We start from the raw sequence: 19,845 nt of genomic DNA, 5'->3' as shown, positions 1-19,845 counted from the left end.
AGGAAACTATCGCATCATCCCATTCCACCATCTTTGTCATTGAGTTCACCATTCTCTGCAGCCATTGGATGGCTACTGCTGATATATTGGTCCTGATTTATTTATTAGGCTGGAGAGATTACACTTTCATCAGTGAAGTTTGGTAATCCAACAAACCTAGAAAGGACCCAGTCCAGGATTAAAAAGTTTGCTAAAAAATAGCTAATACCTTTTAGGAAATCCATTCCAGGTTTGCTGGATTACCCAGCTTCACTGATGAAAGTGTATTCTCTCCAGCCTTGGATAACTTTAATAAATCAGGGCCATTGCCTCTGACAAAGAGGTCTGGGAGTAGCGCAGACTCTCTACTCCATGGTACATATTCCGTGCAGTGTAATCAATAAAACGATGAGGGACCAGGATAAGGGAAGAAGGTTTCTACTTTGGCAAAAGGGTTTATGCATGCTTCTTCTGCCAAAAACCTCTACAGCTATCTTAGCACGTCCTCCTCACGGCCCATTCAATCAATGCCCTTTTAAATACCACCAGTCCCCAATGCTCAATACAGGTATACCTGGCAATATGACCCCACGTTAAAAAGACTTACTGGTGGCACCTTAAACTTCAAAGTTATTGTTCATAAGTGACAACTTTTCTTGGGTACCTCCCCCTCCCACATTCAAGACTTAATATTGGCCATTGAGGCCATTCGTCATAATACAGAACCAATAGGAATGCTCAAGAGGTCGAAGAGGATGGGGGACAAGGTTGACTTTACATGAAAAGTATACAATTTCAACTTCAGAAGCCCATAATTCTAACTCTAGTAGTCATTTTTGACTTTAGATTATTATCTATATATTTGAATTATTCTGGTTTGTCACAGATTTTCTGAAATAGAAAGTTTTCAGACTTGCATTTTGATTTAGACCAATTGGTTAAACAAATGGCATGACTTTTGTATTTTTGATTTTGATCCATATGTGTCCAAATACCCTAAATTGGTATTTCGATTTTCTTTCAGATTAATTTTACATCACATCATTTTTTCAGATAACAATTGAAACAGAAGTGGAAATTGGCCCAAAATAAGGCCTTAAGGCGTTAAAGTACATGTAACCCCTAAATGAATTACCTAATTTAACGTTTTAAAAAAACACTGTATATCATAAACCATGTATCATCAAATATTCTTCTTTGCTACATATTAGAACTGCTGATCTCCTTGGACCTTTTTGAAGGACCTTCCTGTCTACATGCATGCACTCTGGAGATAAATGCATGGTACAGGATTCCTAAAGGTGAAAAAACAATGGGAAATGCCTCGACATTGGTGTGGTCATTTCTAGTCTATGTTGTAGGAAATTATGATTGGGTGACGACTCTGGACAACAACTGATAGACAGCCATAAAGATTTATCCCCCTAGTTCAGTAAAAACTTGACATCTTAGCATTGCCAGTTAGCTGTTACTGGTAGGATAGCCTAGCAAAAAGCTTCACAATGGATCCACAAAAAAAAAAAAAATATTTGGTAAGAAAAATGCATACGGTAAGACACAATTACAAACATTCTGAAAAATAGATTTTACTTTTAGATTCTACTGATGGTCATGTGAATTATATGATTGGAAAACCATGTACAGTGGATGTGCGGTGAATGTGGTTTCTTCCTATTGATTAAAATGTAGCCATGTAGAACTGCTGTACTTCGATGCATTTCTACAGCACAAAAGAAAAATCACAGGGATAATAGGTCCAAGCAAGCCGAACTAAATAAATAAATGGAAACTATTGGAAAGGTTGAAAGAAGATTGAGAAAACACAGACATATTCAGCACAGAAAGTTAACTTTTCACCATAAGTAATGAAAGTTACTTAGGAACACATTAGCAAAATTGTTTATAAAAACGCTTTTGAAAGTGCACAGTGCATGCATTTAAGGACACCAATCATTTTTAAATAACTACATAATTATTAACATCCATTTGAATTCCTGTGCCTTAAGTTAACGGTTCATGTTATAAAATATTAAATAAATTGTCATTCACACAAAAAAAAAACAAAGCCCACTGACAGTATTCTAAATGTTCTTTCAGAATCCACAAATACAGAACTCTATTAATTTCCAACCCATTTTTAATAGCACAAGTGTTTTCTTTAGTTACGTTCTAGTAGCATATTAGAAACATCTGTTTGCTTGCCACCAGTTCACTGTTAATAGAAAATGTCAGTTCATTTGTCTCAAGGCCCAACATGCTTCGCGATAAGTGTACCAGGGCTATAACCCAGCTGCTTTTTCTTGATACGAGTCCAGGCGCACTCAACAATCATTTATATGCAAACCTTTTTCTTGCCAACGATAAATATCAATTTCTTTCTTTTTTCTCTCTCTCTCTTTCTTCTTTCCTGTACAGCTCCATCTCCTGTCACAGTAATTAGAAAGGACCGAACTTCAAGAAACAGCATCGCCCTATCTTGGCAAGAGCCAGAACACCCAAATGGGATCATCTTAGACTACGAGGTCAAGTACTATGAAAAGGTGGGAAGAATGGCAATAACGGCAAGATGTTAATGAATTCTATTGTTCTGTCCAAGAATAAGTCTGCTAAACTTGCAAGGTGTTACTGATATGTATTTGTGTGAGGCACAGAGAACTAGACAGAAAATATCATTCACAGATCTATTATAGGTATATGGTTTCACTCTGGATTGTGTTATGAGAGGTGGTGGGCCCAAGCGGGGCTTTAGATTTGATAATAAAGTACTGCTGTTTGCCTTATGGTAGAATGTTTACAGTAGGTATGTGTGCTACTCGTAAATGACATTATTATGGGTGACTCCTTCAGGCTGTATCATTAATGTGGTGATTGGTGATGTAATTGCTTATGTCCCGTCTTTGGTTATGTAATTATGGCAATGTTCTTTAGGATTTTTTTTGGATAATATTTAGAACAAGTATTAGTAATCAGGTTACAGCTTGGGCTTATTTTTCCTTCCCTTTGCATGGTCTCCTCAATTCTCATGCCCTTCTTTTTCCTTCCTCATTTATCCTTTATTTTCCCCTTTCTTCAATTCTCTATTGTTTAACTCTTTTTATTTTTATTCTCTTTCTTCATCATCTTCCTTTGCCTACTCCTGCCTGTGTCCTCTTCTATTTTCTCCACTTTTACTATGTTCTCTACGTTTCCCACATCTTATTTGAGCTCCAACCTTCTCTTTAGTCTTGCACAGGCTCTACTCCATCAATAAATTGCTTACTTTTTCTACAACCTGTGATCTTTTCACAGTATGCATTAGAAGCAGCAGCAAGTCAGAATAAGTCTAACTCATTTATTGGCTGAAATAAGACCAAAATATTATAGCCCTTACCTCCTCAGCCTTACTTTGCCTAGCCTACCCTTTATGTTCATTACATTTTAGTTCTTTCAATCATGTCATCTCACAATAACATGTTGGGGTTTGCCTATTGAAATTGCAGCCTGGAATGTTTACTCAAACATTTATCCACCAATCAAGGTTTTTGAATATTTGCATACCTCTACATAGGAGATATCCCACTAATTGCAACTTGGCTGAGGGCTTGTGAGAGGAATATATAGGCAGATTCCATTGATGTTTTGAGGAAGCATCTTGAAATTCCCTCCCTAAAGAAACATGGGAGCTGTTGATAAAGTCACTATAGTAGGGACTCCTTGAAGACCTGAAAGGTATTTCAAGAGGGTCCCCCATATCAAAAAGGTTGAGAAAGGCTTCATGTTGATGAGATAGAGGGGAAACAAGGGGAATAAATCTTAGCCCACATCGCACTGGAATTAAGAGGGTGAATATACCTAGCAGGGACATAGCGACAATATAAACTTACAAGGGGTTCTAATCCTTTCCAACCCTAGTAAATTAAAAAGAAAAAATGCTGCATGTATATATTTTCACTGACTTCATATTGAACCCCACTGTACACCATCTGGGCCAAAAATGTTATCCTTCTTCATGGTTCAAGGTATGTCATGGCTGTCTGTGGTAACCCTGCAATCTATGCAGTAAATTCACCATTGGACATTAGGTAATATAAGGAAAACCACATTTTGAACAGAACTTTGTAGCTGGAAAGTTGATGTAATAATAAAACCAAGCACATATAGTATGTTATCTGTTGTCTTTAAACATTCTCTGTAGTTTTATTTAATCTACTTATTTCATATTAAAAAGGGGCAACATTTTTGTGGTGGGCTACGAAGAACAATAGCAATCTCCTGAGCATAAATGCTATAATTTTAGGTATTTTAAGAATATTATGATATAAATACCTTTTAAACTCATGAAAGAATGAATGGGTGCCAACTGTTACCAATTCCACTTTTACTGAAGACCGAGAAGATTAGGAAAAATTTACATTCCAGAAGCTCCATTGTATACCTCCTAAATGCTAGATGAGTCATTGCAATTCATGTGTTTATAATTAACAAATAATGATCTATGAGATAAAATTTCCAAAGGTGAAGGATTTCCTTAGAGCAAAAAAACTGATATATATGAGCACATTCATCAGAGTTCATTGTCTGAACGTGAGTCAAATTACAGAAGATTCTTTTGGAAGCAGCAAGACTGAATCTTTCTGAATCTTATATTTATACATATTATATATATATTATACATAAAATTATAAGATCTGCTTCTTATGGGTTACTGACTGAACCTTGAAATATACCCAAAGCCAAACAATTTTTTGTGTATTTTTATTTTAAATAAATTAAAAAATGGTTAAAATCTGTCTGTGTATTCTCAGTGAAATTTTCTTTCATAACTTGTTTGGAGTCACAGCAGGAAAAGAGAGTAGATTAGGGATAGCATTTGTGGCTGCACGGGCAAAAGGCAGCATGGTGGCTAAGAGGTAAGTGCCCTGGCCTTTACAGCACCCAGGTTCGAATGCCAGGACACTATCTGCATGGAGTTTGCAGCTTCTCCATGTGTTTGCCTGAGTTTCATCTGGGTACTCCCACATCCCAAAAACATGCAATTAGGGTAATTGGCTTCCCCCCAAAATTGAACTTAGACTGTATTAAAGACATATGACTATGGTAAGGACATTAGATTGTGAGCCCCTTTGAGGGACAGCTAGCGACATGACTATGGACTTTGTACAACGCTGTGTAATATGATGGAGCTATGTAAATACTGTGGTGTAATATTATTAATAGCATTTGAATTGTTGCAACTTGAGTTTAAAGCAAACTTTAGGTGTCCACCAGTCCTCAAGTTCACAACCCAATAGAGTAATTTGTAGAGAATATCTATCTTCCCAATAGATTTCAAAGTTTTTAAGAGGGAGCCACCTCTTTGAAAACATAGGAGTACAAATAAATGAGAAAACAAAAAGAAAGAGGTTTGTGGCTCAGGTTTGGGGTTTAAATATTAATTATGTATTGATACATTTTCGTTTGAGAATGTATCAACACATAAATAATATTTAAACCACAAACCTGAGCTGCAAACCTCTTTCTTTTTGTTTTCTAATTTATTTGTACACAACCCAATAGAAATATTCATTAGCAGAGAGTGACAACACTTACCTTTGCAACAACCAGCTCCCAGCCATGTTGTTCACCTGGCCAAACGCTTTGTGAATGGTGGATGTCGGGTATAGTACCACCCCTAGGAACCACCATTTAATGTGAAGTTGACTTGGTGGGTTATATTGAAATAGTAGCTACAGTTACCATCCTCCTTCCTTTTCTTTCTTTCATCCCTCTTTCTTTTTAATCACAGAACAATCATCCTTCTGAGTGTCAGATTATTCTTTACTTTTCAGTTTGCTCATCCTGTTGGACAGACAACTAGTTACTTGGACATTTGCCCCATAGTTTGTCATCGTATAAATCCGATGAAGCAGCTTGTGGTGTATCCATGATTAGTCACTGTCTGTCTCTTTTTGTTTAAAAGTTTAGTAAATATTTTGTAGATTATTCCTGAAAAGGGTATTCTAATATAAAAAAAGGAAAAGGCTTTGATATCTCTTGTTTTTCATATAGGTTTGTAGGCATCTGAAATATCTGATCCTTCGGTTTCCATTTCCCTCATATATATCCGATGAATCTAGGACAGTGGTATTGTTTTATTACCTTAACGCTTCATTGTTTCCTTTTGTTAGTATAGTGCATATATTGGAGGCTTTCTGTAAAAATTCATTGGAGATTGCCGTTTCTTTATTTCAGTATTTTCAACATTACAGAACCACAATCACATTGGATGGCAATATTGACCAAATATATGGATGTAGAGTTGTAACATTTACCCTAGGTGTCTATTACTTGTCTCCTAACCCCTCACTTAGGGTTCTTAGGTAGGCTGACAAAACTAGCCCATCTATTTTTTTTAAATCAGGGCAGTATTGTCCTCCTAACATTGATATACCCACAAGGACTACAACATTACCTTTTTACACACCTAATAGCTAATAGCATGTCCGTAGGTTGCAGTCCATGCTTATCTCCATCTCTGTTGTTTCTCCCTACCACAAATGCCCCTCATTACACCTAGTGGCATGTACAAGGGGCAGATGGTTATGTGAACTAAAATTTGTTTAATAGTCTAAAAAGTGATGACATGCAGGTTATTGAATTGTCCCATCCAATGCTTAATCCAATTTGGAAAAGAAAGACAGTTATGGGCATATAAAAAAGATATGATACAACACTCAAACACCTACTCACATACTCAGATTGGGATTTTTTAATAACATATCTTTCTATATCATTATATCAGGCATAGAGACCTTTTTCTGCATCTATCTTAAATTTCCCTTTTTAACTATAGCTGTTTTTATACATCTACAGTTATCTATGTAATGCTAATGTAGACATTTTACCTGCTCCTGTGTATGTAAGCAAAAAGCTAACTATTAACAAAATGTATTATTGCTACTTTACTTTGGGGCTTAGAATCCTCTAAAAGGTGGAGTTTGGCTTTTAGTGACCAAGTTCCAGGTTAAAATTCTTCAAAAATATTATTCTGGTCACAGCAGTCCAATATCAACATAAGTTATAGGTAATAAAATGTAGGTATGTAATCTTATAATTTCCAGAGTTTCCACAAAGTGCAGAATTTATGGACTGAGCAAACTTCAGTGGAATTTCAGTCAAACTTTCAAATAAAAACATCAAAACCATTTAAACTTTTCTCTTTTTAGAAGTTCTGCTTTAAAAGTGAATTATCTGTTAGCTTAAACTAATTACCAGATATTTCAAACTTCAAACAATAGTATTAGGGTTATCATAATGAAGTTCAGATGTTTAATATTGCATTCTAACAAACAGATGAAATCCATACTGGAACATAGAGGAATTTGAGAAAAAACTGATGACAATGTATTACACTATATTGATTGACTAAATGCACAAGGATAAGAGATTTTTCTGGATGGACCAATAATAAAGCTTTTATTGAAATCATTGATTTCATGATTTAGTTATAAATTAAAGCTGAACTCCAAGCTTAAATAAAAGACACATATTTTAACAACACTCAAACGCCTTATAATACTCAGTTTGGGATTTTTTAATTACATATCTTTCTATATCATTATATCAGGCATGTATACCTTTTTTTGCATCTATCTTCAAATGTCATTGACTTCATGATTTGTTTATGAATTAAAGCTGAACTCCAGGCTTAAATAAAAGACACGCATTTTAACAACTGTGCTTAGAAATGTATGGTTGTACGCATCTTAATTTGACTTCGTATCAGCCTTTTGCAGCACATTGTGCAGCAAAGCTTAGACAGAGAGTGGAGAAGCAGCACACTTTGCTAATTTAGGTGGCCAGTGACCATGTGCTGTAAAAGAACACACTGATGAAAGGAGACAGAAGTTTTGAAGATGAAAAAATGGATAAAAAAATGGCGGAAGGGTGGATTTTTCTATTTAAGTTCGCTCTCTTAGTTCCCCTTGCTCTCTTCCCAGGCGTCAATACATCTAGGGCTTTTTTGTCTAAGAGGTAGGAAATAGGCATTCATTATTTCTTTGTCCCCCTCTACAACCATTGCTCTGCTCTATTCCCAGTATGTAAATGAGCCCTCCATATTTTTAAGCACTGCTGATGTTGTCACTTGGGTTCATCATCAACTCTCCTGACCTTCCAGATATTATTTTGTCTGTATATTTAGCTGTTCAACTGGAGTTAAAGTTTAATGGTCTCTCTATGGTCTTTAAAAATACTTGATCAGAAGTATATACATATATTTGTATTGCTATTAACAGCCATATGTCTTTTTTCCCAAAAGCAGGAACAGGAAACAAGTTACACCATTCTGAGAGCCAGGGGAACCAATGTGACAATCACGGGTCTAAAGCCTGATACCACGTATATCTTCCAAATTCGAGCTCGGACAGCCGCTGGCTATGGATCGAACAGTCGCAAGTTTGAGTTTGAAACAAGTCCTGACTGTAGGTATCAGTGTGTCCTGTACATCCATCTAACATATTTATTTAAATACAATAACATTAAGTTTAATGTATGTCATTTATATCTATTTCCTTGACTACTGAAAACACGGCTCTTTGTGCCATATGATAGACAATCCAAATCATTCATCAAATCAGTAAATATAGTTCTCAAAATTGAGGCTAAATTATACCCACATTTAATTTAAGTGACCCTCTTAATGTATTATTATATAGTATTCCCTTCCTGTTCTCTTGTTTTAATGAAATACATGGAGTGCATGCATGCACAGTTATGTGTAAGTAACACCTACACATTTTTAATAATTATAAAATGGATAGCATTACTCTTTTGCCTTTATGATTAATTACTCCAGAGTGCCTACATCTACAGAGGTTGATGTAGGCTCATTTTAAAGTTAATTTGATGCTTGTTACTTATATGTAAATGTATGTACGAGTCTAAGTTTTTAACATGACTAGAGCTCTATTTTATTACTGACCCTGCTTGCAGGGAATGAAGTAGAGAGAAAGAGAGATTATAAACCTGCCAGAATCAGCAGATAACAGAAAGAAAAAAATGAACATTCCATACATTTTGTAGTTGTATTGTAGCACTTGGAACACAGGCCAGCAGCAGTTTCCCATTCTTCAACTTTTCTAGTTACACCCTACTCCCTTTAAATACACTTATAGATACACATATAACGTAGGACTATACCAGAGTATCCAAATGTCCATATCCATCAAGAAAACATAAGTGACAACTGGATCCTGTTTCTTACAATATACCTAGCATACAACTGTGTGCAAAGTGGGAATATTTTGCCCGTTATAAATATACCATCATTAGGATGTTTATTAAAATGTGTACAAATTGCTGCATTAAAATGTACTGAAAAAATGTGATATTGTATCCTTTAAGATAAACAACAACCTGTTAAATTGTGCCAGAATGACTGCTATGTTCATCATTAGTTAACTCTCAGAGTGCTTCATTCGCAGCACAAGTGTTGAAATGATCCGGCTGTAATTGGGTGTAAAAATGATGTCCTAACCCAAAGTCATGTAAACACACGTTATTAGTGAAATACAATATGCCACCCACAGCTTCATTGTTAGCACTGGGCTAGCACTGGACCCTTTGCTATTATTTTCACATGTGTTACATCAAGTGAATTAAACTCAATTACATGGTTGTTCTTTCGATTACTAAATAGCTAGCTGCTGTAAATAAAAGTTTAACACAAACTTTTTTTTTTGTTCTTTTTAAGCCATGATCGCTGGTTTTAAGTTCACTTTGTGATTTGTTACAGAAAAACAGACTAAGGATTTGGCACTGCCGCCCATCGTTAACATAAGATTTTAAAATTAATTGGGGTGCTAGTAAACTAAGTGTGGCTGTTTTGGTTAGATTTTACACTATTTGTTCTTTGAGCGGACTTGCCAAGTAGCTGGTCTGGATTTGTATTTATTGAGAACAATGACCAGCTTTTCAGGATTTAAAGAGACATCAACACCATTTTATTTTTTAATAGCTTGTTAATCTGGCCAAGTTGTATGGAGTGCTTGATTCTCATTAATACAATGTTCCTTGTACATGGCATCCCAGATTGACTGCCTATTTGATATGGGAAGAAGTTTTAATGGTCGTTTTAAAAAGCTGAAAAGTATTTGTTGTATAAAGGACACTTATTAATGCAAAAATACTGCTATACAATGACCCATTGCAGCCAATCAGAATTTAATTCAATATTGGAAATAATTTGTATTGTGTGAAGAGGAAGTATAGTTTATTAGAGATCTGACCTAAGAAATTATACAAAAGTTTTTGTTTAGTCTGAAGTTCTTGCTTAAATGGAATGTGTGCATGTATACATATATAATTTGTTTATCATATTCAAGAATGAAAAAAAAATTCTACAAAATATTTCATGAAATACTGCCAATATTTATACTTTACACTAGCAGCTGTAAATTGGGGCACTTAAATCAACTTTCTACCATATCTGCTAAGTCATTTACAAGTTACAAAGCCTGTGTAAATGAATCCCCTGATTCTCATGTTTATGTAGAGGACACAGTTGAGTCAGTAGCACCCCTTTTCTCTGCACACACTATTTGTAATGCACTTATGTGTCTTAGTGCCTAATCTTTCTCATTGCAAATCAATAGACAATGCAGATCAATAAAATAAGCATACAAAATATCCACAGTGCTTCTATAGCAAGTGAATCATTTTTTCTTTTTTTAGAACTAATTTTACTATAGTTTAATATAGTGTACTGTACTATATATAAACTCTTACTTTTCTGTCCTCATATACCTAGGCCAGTATAAACATTGCTTTATTTACATTTAGCCTAACTGTGATTGCAGCCATATTCAATGCCAGGAACCATAATGACTTCTATTGTGCACTTAAGTAATCCCTGTAGAAACTGACCACAAACTGCCTAATGCAAGCAACCTCAGCTTAGGTTTAGCAAAGCCTTTCCAACCACCCATCCTATATAATTTCTGTTTGTGGAAATCAGAATGTATATCTAGAGAGATGCCTTCCCTGATGCCTTCCTTGATTGCTCTAAGTTCTGGTCTGTAGATGTGCTCCTTATTCTTTTGTTCCATGTATTCCTAATGTTGTCTAGGCATCATGCACAATCCAGTTCCAACCAACATACTGTTAGGAAATGCTCATCTGTCCGGCAACTCCATGCTGTGCACCATCACAGTAATAAACACTGTTTGTTCTGTCCAGCAATGTCATTTGCAGCAGCCAAGAGAACTAAGATGGCAGCAGCCCCTGCTTCCCTTTAGTTGTGCAACCTGATGTATTTTTGGCATCCCCAGCATCCGTTGTTGGGCTGCACACAACTAAAGGGAATTCTAGAGGCCGATCGGCTCCTGACTCAGTCCTACACTGCTATTGGCTGCTGGGACTTTATAGCCTCTCTGCTCCCAGTCACCAGTACCTTTGCTTGTGACCCCGACTCTGCTTGTGCCCTTCACTTTTTACCTCGCTTGGTGGACCTATTTCCTGTGTTTTGACTTCGTCTTGTTTCTGGATTTCCTAAAAATTCTGTACTCTGTATTTGTGGGCTTCTGGTCGGCTGCTGACCTATCTTCAGACACCCTACCTTGCACACTAAGTCCTGAGGGCAACTGAGTGCTGGGAGACGCAACAAGTCTCCCGAGGCTGAGCGGGGGCTGCTGTAGGTGAAGACTGTGGTGATAGATTAGGGGACTGGTGTCTGGAGAATACTGCTACTGACCAGGGCCTCACACATACCTCCCATGTGCTCCATTCTTTAAGGCCTTGTTCACGAGGGCACAGAAAAGGGCTGATTAAAAAATTATTATATCGGCAGAGCACTCCAGTTTCTGTGTAGTTTATAAAGCCTAATAGCTCCTTATACATACCCAGCTAAGGAATTATGTCACCTCTCTTTATGCTATAGCAGCATTAATAACTAGAACAGCCTGAAACTGCATGCAAATTTAAAGGCTACTTCAAAAAAGCAATTTTGTAGAAAAAATGTTTGGCCACTTCGGGATTGATAGTAGGACTAGGTAGTTATTTATAATCAACTTTAATTGTTTTTTGATGTGGAAGACAGTTCATCACTCTCCCAAGAGACTTTCCCAGGTCACAAAAGTTTTGAACTGAGGAACCCACTGATATGAGGATTGAAACATCTTCCACTTCACAGACGTGGTCCAGCAATTCCATGACCTAGGGGGGGGGGGGGGGGCTTCATAGACCCTTAGATTAGCACTGTTGTTCCGAAGAGATTATGAATTGCAGTCAATGAAAGCTCTGTGTAACAGTCTAATTGTGAATGCAGCATTTGGAATTATCTACAGAATCACTAGTTCATTAGGTACTCATGTTTTCCATTACAGCTGCTGATGATCGTGATACACCAGAGATTTTGCAGCTCCATACAAGAATTGTATCCAGCTACAGCAGCAACTCTTATCTTGCTACAAATTTCCTGAGAATAAAATCAAAAAGATCTGCAGCTGCTACAGTCTTGTGTGACATGTCCCTAACATTGCTCAGAGCTTAGCAAAGCTGATCACAACGCAGCCTGACAGTCATAATGACCCAGAATGCTCTTTTGCATTTAGCACAATAGGGCCGAGGGCTAGCTACAACCAATTCTATCTTATAATGTAGACTCTCCTGCAATTCACTGTATTATAAACATTAACTGGCAATTATTCTTTTTTCATAACATGTCATAAAATTGTGTGTTATCTATGTTAATATTTCAGCCCTTTTGTTGCTATTGACAGGATTTGCTAATTTTTGTCTTCATTTTGTGGAGTCACTCATGTGTCATTCATGATGAAGTAACACATTTCCATCTCTTTCTATTCCAGCTTTTTCCATTTCCAGTGAGAACAGTCAGGTTGTTATGATTGGCATCTCAGCAGCCATAGTAATTATCTTGCTCACAGTGGTGGTGTACGTGCTCATTGGAAGGTTAGTTGTCTCAATTTTTTGCATTTTATTCTGGTGCTTGTCTTCAAAAATACATAAATGTATGGCTAACTCATTACTGGAGGGAGTTGTGTAAGAAGAAAAGTGTTTCCTTTTTATTTATCTACTTTTGGGTATAGTAGAGAAGAGTTAGCAGCCTGGTTAGATTTTCATTGCTATTTGCTCATTGTGTCCTCATTTGGGAGGATTTTTGCACTCTGTTGGTCCTAGTGACCTGAAAGCAAAATAAATCATAATCAAAAAATAAAACATAGCAAAAAAAGTCACTGATATACCCTAATTATATCTTTATATATTCAGTATATATTGTTAAAGTGTATGTTTTCTACTTAAAAAAGGAAGGGGTTCAAAAATATATTGGGTTCAATTTTGCTGCATGTGTCCCACTTGGAAGATCTCTCTTTGAATTGAAACCTGGGCCTAAATAGTTATCATAGCAAAAAAGTGTCCCCTATTGTAAGATTCACCTTTTGTTCTGGAGAAAAAACATTTATATGATATACTTTACATACGACATAAGTATTTGCATTGTGTTCTTCTTTTGGTATGGCACCTTTTTTATTGTGTTCCATAATGATATTCATTTATTGGGGGAAGAGATGAGTCACCAGGAACTGTGCCGGCTGTGTCTTCTACTTCTATTGCTGTAACCATAAAAGCAAAAGGTGTTTCTGCACCATCTATGCCAGGGGTGGGCAAACTCGATCTTCAGGCCACATATGGCCTAGCCGGTAGTTTGTCCTGGCCCTATGCCCCCTGGCCGATCAGACCTAATGCCAGCCATCAACCTCCGCGTTACCACTTTCGCCGTTGGGATAAATATGGAACATTCCCTCTCCTCTGTATACATTGCGTTCCTGGTGGGGGCAGAGCCATTAGGGCGCCACTCGAGAGGGAGTCCGGCCCAGTGTGCTCCCGCCTACCCCTGAAATGGCCTATTTGCCAAAAAAGTTTGCTGACCTCTGACGTAGACAATATGCTAGCAGCTTCTGTATGCCAAGAGGCTTACATGATCATCGTTAGGCTGATACAGGATTTAGTAAGTATAGAACTAAAGTACCAACCTGTGATATTTAAAGGCTAGGTATATGTACAAAAAAATGTAGAAAAATTAAATTGTTCTAACCGACCCGAAACCAACGACCTGCAAGACTTCTATAGAAAGTATTCCTTCATTATCACGGCGGGGTTCCAGTCCAAGACATGCAATGACTTTGTTTACAGTCTTCCCTTAGAATTTACATAGGAATAAACTTATCTGAGTTTTATTAAATCAAATTTGTAGAGCTTCTATTCTGTAGTGACTCAACAATAGAACATGTCAAGGTTTTACACTTATATTACTTTTATTAATTTGCTTTATTATTATGTATAGTTACTGCCTATACTGTATAAAGTATAAAGGTCTTCTCCATTCAATAAGAAAACAAAATACAATGTAAAAAATAGTTTTGTTGATTTGGTTTATTTCATAGGTTATTGAAGGAATTTTCTTGCTGTTAACATAATCATTCATGTTTTCTTTTTGTACATTGTCAAGTGTTTGCTGTTTTCTGTAGCTATATTTCACACCTTATTAAATCAGATTGCCTGAGATTTGACCTGTGTACGCCTGATTAAGTTTACTATCTCATGCACTGTGTTATTTCTATTAAAGCCAGGTGTGACATCTTAGGCACTTAGGAGAAGCCTGGGTTGTGCGCACTGATTATGTGTAAACTACGCTATGCAAGTGGCTTTTCAAGCACTGCAGGATTAGATTTCATAACCACATGGACCTCAGGCTTCCCTTGTGTTTCTATTAAATCGTCCAAAATCTCATTCTTCAAATTTGTCGAGCTCAATGCACACGTGTTTTCCTGCAGATTAATGCAACATTTTAGATGTAAAGGTCCATTAGTCTTTGATCCATCGGCTCCAGCTTTAGCGGCTTGACTTGTTATTTTGGGTTTTGTGTTGCTTGGGATAAATTTTCGGCTGTTGATTTTTTTTTCCATTTCCTCCAGAGGCAATCCCATAGGAGGATTGGACGTTCCATAGACACAAATAGCTGGGAAAGAGATGTGAGGTCATATCTTATTATGCCTGTAGCTTCCTGGATGGATAATGGCTGATTCGTTCACACAGTCACTTTTTAAAATCATATTCGGAGCAAATAATAAACGGGTTTATTCATGTCAGATCCTAGGAGAGTCAATAAAAAGACCACATTTATGTAGGATTCAAGATTTACACAGCTGGAAGCATTAAACAATGTAACATCATTAGAGCAAACCTTCCTCCACCAAGTACCTGACCCATGACCCAGTGCATGAACCCAACTTGCCTGACTGTTGAGAAGTAACCTCACCAAACTGTCCAGGGATCATTAAACCTCTGCTGTCTAGTTCCGCTGAGACCTATCCAAAGTCAGATGATTTGGTGCACCTGTAGACGTAGGACTGTCCTACTATTTGAACTTAGCCCTACCTTCTTTTCAGTAGTACCAAGGGCTTTCTTTTGTTGATTTCAAGGCAATTATTAACCTCGGAAAACTCATATATGACTCCAGCTCTTGATATTTTATTTCAGGATAGAGGTTGCCTTGAAGATCCATTCATTGACTTTTTTTTTTTAGTAACTCTGGCAAGATTACCTCTGCAGCTGCTTATAAACCTGCTTACCTTTTGTAAAAAATGTGAAAAGGTCGCCCATTTGCCATTGTATTTTTCATATACTATGTTAAAGATACTGCAACAGATGTGAGACAGCTTTGCTTAGATTAGTAAAGGCAGCAGTGGGTGGCCAATACCTCATAACAGTCAACCACTTGATGATCAGGTCTTCCGGTGTCCATTTAGAATGAAATGCTGTGGATAGGTTTTATTATTTATCAAATAATTAAATATTTACCCTGTCTATAGCAAACATCAGATATGTTTTCCTGGCTATAATAAAAATAACCTAGGGACATTGTAATTTGCTATTTTATATTAATGATAGAGATTTCTCAAAACTATAGAGGTGGTAAAGACAATGTATTACTATTCTTATATTTCTGTTATAATGATGGTAACATGGTAACAGTAGCTTATTCAATGATTCTGCCTCTGTGTTAGGAAATAAGTTGCTTTTTACATCTTTCCAATCCTTACTTCTGGTTTCACCATTTTGCCTACCCTCCTTTGTCTGTAGCTTTATGTTTGTTTTGATGACCTAAAGTTGACTTAAATTGACTAAAGTTCCACTTTTAAGTTTGCATGATCAGCCAGGCCACTATTGCAGAAAGGGACAGGTCATCTCCTGTCCAATCAAGATGGCCCAAGTGTGTATTAAAAAGTAAGAAGAGAAGTCTTTTAGCATCTCTGCTAAGCACTAACTGCAATCCACACGTCTGCCTTTCTGCTCTTTAGATATGCTTTCTCTTTTCCTAAACTACATGAAAGGCTATAAAAGGTAATATGGGTAATGCTGTTTTTACTTGCAGTGTGTTGCTGCCAAAAAGTAAAAAAAAAAAAATCTGCTTATTTGATTTCCAGAAAGTGCATCTTTCAAAGGAGTGTGCGGTAATTATACATTGTGCATTGTGAATATATAATATGTGTTAATGCCAATTGCATATTGATTTCAATTGATATTCCTAAAAATGGTTCATAGCAATAAAAGACTTCCCTCTTCAACAGGCACCAAATCTGAGCACTGCAGTCTTTAGAACTGTAGCATGCAGCAAAGTCTTTAACATTCAACACTTCCAGGAGTGGACAATGTCCTTGTCCTCCTCTGTGCTTACTTTTTAAAATTTTACTGACATTATAAAGTAACTAATGGTTTTGCAACATTTTATCAAAATCTCAGACAGTATAGCAGAGAGATTCATTGTATTTGGGCTTTTAAAGCTGATATTTGCTTAGAAACAGCAAGTTATTCTTGGCATTCCCAGACACAGATTTAATTTAGTATTATATTGTAATGTAATCGTGTTACTGCAGCTAAAACTTTAATTTTTTTAGCATAGTGACAGGCTAAATCCTAAATCAAGTACTTACTTTTGCCCATAATTGCAGTAACAAGAATAACTTTCACAGGAAATGATGGGAAATATCCCAATGGGATGATAGGGATGATTGCTGTTTTTAGGAAAATTAGGTAGGACAGGTTGTGAGAAGGCTCTCTAGTGGGGACATGGACAGCACTGAAAAAATACAAATTTAGGGCTTAGTACACCTGAGCAAATCAAATATTAATTTTGTGTATGAATGACCAATCTGATTGATTTTCCAATGCTGCGCACATGTGTCTGAAACTTTTGTGTATTCTGATGTGATTTATGCCCTATATCCAGATCTGTGCAGTAGTCCAATGAGAAACATTCCTTTGTGCAAGATTTTCCAACTATAAGGATCAGTCATTGCTTCTTCCACTCCTAATCCTTGGTAATTGGTCTTGTATCCACCCACCTCCTGTTTTCTGTAGCCAGCCTGTAATGAATGGGCTTGGTCCGTCCTTCCATTACAGAGCAGTGATGACGTTGCCTTTATTTATAGGAAGATATTTATGTTTGTGTGTGATATTAGGTGAATACAATGTAGATTTATATCATTTGTGGCCATTAGGAAAAAATATTTTAATGAAATATCTGTGAGGGAGTTCAGCTTTAATTGTCGTCTTTGGCCATTTGATGACCTGCCCTCTATCTACGTTCTCTAGCTAGGCCATAACAATGCACTTGCTGTCTTATCGTTAAGTCAACAATTTTTTCTATATCATTGAGGAAATGAATGCTTGTGTTTGCTCTTGTAGGTTCTGTGGATACAATAAATCAGTGCACAGCCCTGATGAAAAAAGATTCCACTTTGGAAACGGTCACTGTAAGTATTGTGATTTATAAGTTCTATGTAACCCAGATCATGTGGGAACGTTTCATTCTTATTTGTATTCTTTTAACTGGAACTCCACACTGAGTCCCAGAATAGGATGTGAGACATTTAATTTACATCCATTTACACATATGGGACACCTATTGTTTATTTGACTTATTACAATACTGGAAAAGAGAATAATGAAGTGACACGCTGTATATTTCATAGGGATGCTTACGTTTTAATCAGAAAGTGAATAGAACAATTGAACTACTTATCAGTTTTCTGCTGTAATTAACAAAATACATTTTGCATTATGATTATTATGTTTTCTTTAAAGAGACACTATCATTGGGACAATGGTATCTCAGGAACAGTGTCTCTTTGAAAAACATGTACCTTTTCTTACTATATTACAGGTGTATATCAGCCTATTGTACATTAGATGTGCATTGCAATGAAATTTAATTGAACACCAATGCACATCTACAGTGCACTACAACACACATACATTATTGTTGTTGCAATTCCTTATATCAAAAATGTTCATCACACTGCACAGAAAGGTCAATCACACATTGCCCCAAGTCTTGATTCTTCCTTTCCCAGTTGCAGGGCTGCAGTACAGGAAATTATATGTGCCCACCTATTCCCATTGCATGCTACTGTGCACTGCATTAGGGAAGCATATTTATTGAAATGAACCTATTAATGTCCCACAGTGATCTAAAAATCAGATATGCACATGGCAAATCAACACACTGTAGTGCTTTGCTATGTTTTGCAGTGTACTGGTGAAGGTTCATTCTTAATAGCATCTCATAGCATCAGCATGTGCTGCAGTAACATACAGGATATCACGTGCATTACCGCAACACATGTAGGGGAATGAGCCCTAAAACAAGCTGTTACCAAGTCAATTCCTGGTGCCTACATTAGATACAAATAATACATTTAATGATTTATTAATAACTGGAAACCTGCTTTAATGTACTTCCTTTATATTAATCCTTCTGGAGTTCAACTTAAGTGAAGAATATTGTGGATGGGCTGTAAAAGTAATAATTTGCTGATCAGAGGAAGATATTTCTTCCTGTTTGGTAAATGTCTGGTGCCAGTTTAATGACAGAAATTGCTTTAAAATTATGCTGACCTAGCTGAAGATTTTGTGATGGCCATCAACAGACATAAAATGTGGATAACATATCTTTCCAGTGAATATGTGATCTGCCTGAATGATTACTGCAGTGTAGTTAGACCGGGCTTGATTAGAGGGACAGAACTGTATACTGTATTTCAACCACGTGCCTTCCACATTGATTAGATCATTCAGATCAGTAACAATGGCTAATGAAATGGCCGTCCATTATCTACAGAGATGTTTTTACAATAATTAGTATTCTCCTTCCCAGCTGATTCTTATTAAGACTGGTCATTGCTTGGAAATTTCAGAAAGCTTGTAAAGCTGGAAAAACATCAAAATGTTGTGCAAAGTCCAGAAACTCATATAGTCAATAGGATTTGTATATCTAGAAGAGAATTATATACTAATTATATATTGTACATGATCTTGTATAGGGAGGGGGAGAGTTTGTACCTACAAACAGTGGCAGATAAAGTCAACAATGGGCCCCTGTGCAGAACTGAATGGGACCCCCCTGCTGAATTGATTTGGGGGCCCTTGTTAGCTAAGTAGCATCTTGAGCCCTTGTGCAGTAGTACCCCTTGCACCTCCAAATGTCAGCCCCCGCCTACAGATTTTCTCTGAAGAGATTCTAGCACTTTGCACACTCAAGGCTAAATGACAGATTATCTTAAGAGCCCCCACTGCGGGTGTGGATATGGTAATACGAACAATAATATTATATGTGCAGTGTTACTATTCATTTTAAATGGCACCCAGTGCACTAAGGCAATGTCCTGCTGTCAGTTGCAGTTCCTGAAAGGGGTCAGATTTTTTTTTTTTGCCATACTTTTGTGCAATGGATGTCCATTCAAATGTCCTAATGCAACATGTGTTGACAACAAGAACGCCTTAGTGTGTCTATGTTACCACAATGCCGAAATCCAAACTTGGCCTAAT

The 19,845-nt window shown here is 36.7% G+C and overlaps 1 protein-coding gene across 2 annotated transcripts in view; it reads left to right on the top strand.

The window, feature by feature from the left end:
• The window catches only part of EPHA3 (EPH receptor A3), a 242,460-nt gene that overhangs the window by 176,405 nt on the left and 46,210 nt on the right, over positions 1-19,845 (top strand). The window contains exons 6-9 of one of the 2 annotated variants that reach the window (XM_072431795.1): positions 2,395-2,519; positions 8,261-8,420; positions 12,804-12,906; positions 17,704-17,771. In XM_072431795.1, the coding sequence (XP_072287896.1) occupies positions 2,395-2,519; positions 8,261-8,420; positions 12,804-12,906; positions 17,704-17,771 (456 nt within the window). Of the gene's footprint in view, positions 1-2,394; positions 2,520-8,257; positions 8,421-12,803; positions 12,907-17,703; positions 17,772-19,845 lie in introns of both variants that reach the window. The other variant, XM_072431785.1, reaches the window with a different exon arrangement.

The sequence above is a fragment of the Pyxicephalus adspersus genome, chromosome 1 (genome assembly GCF_032062135.1).
Source record: "Pyxicephalus adspersus chromosome 1, UCB_Pads_2.0, whole genome shotgun sequence".
Taxonomy (NCBI): domain Eukaryota; kingdom Metazoa; phylum Chordata; class Amphibia; order Anura; family Pyxicephalidae; genus Pyxicephalus; species Pyxicephalus adspersus.
The sequence above is the reverse complement of the archived record's forward strand: the minus strand, read 5'-3'. Positions and strand labels throughout refer to the sequence as shown.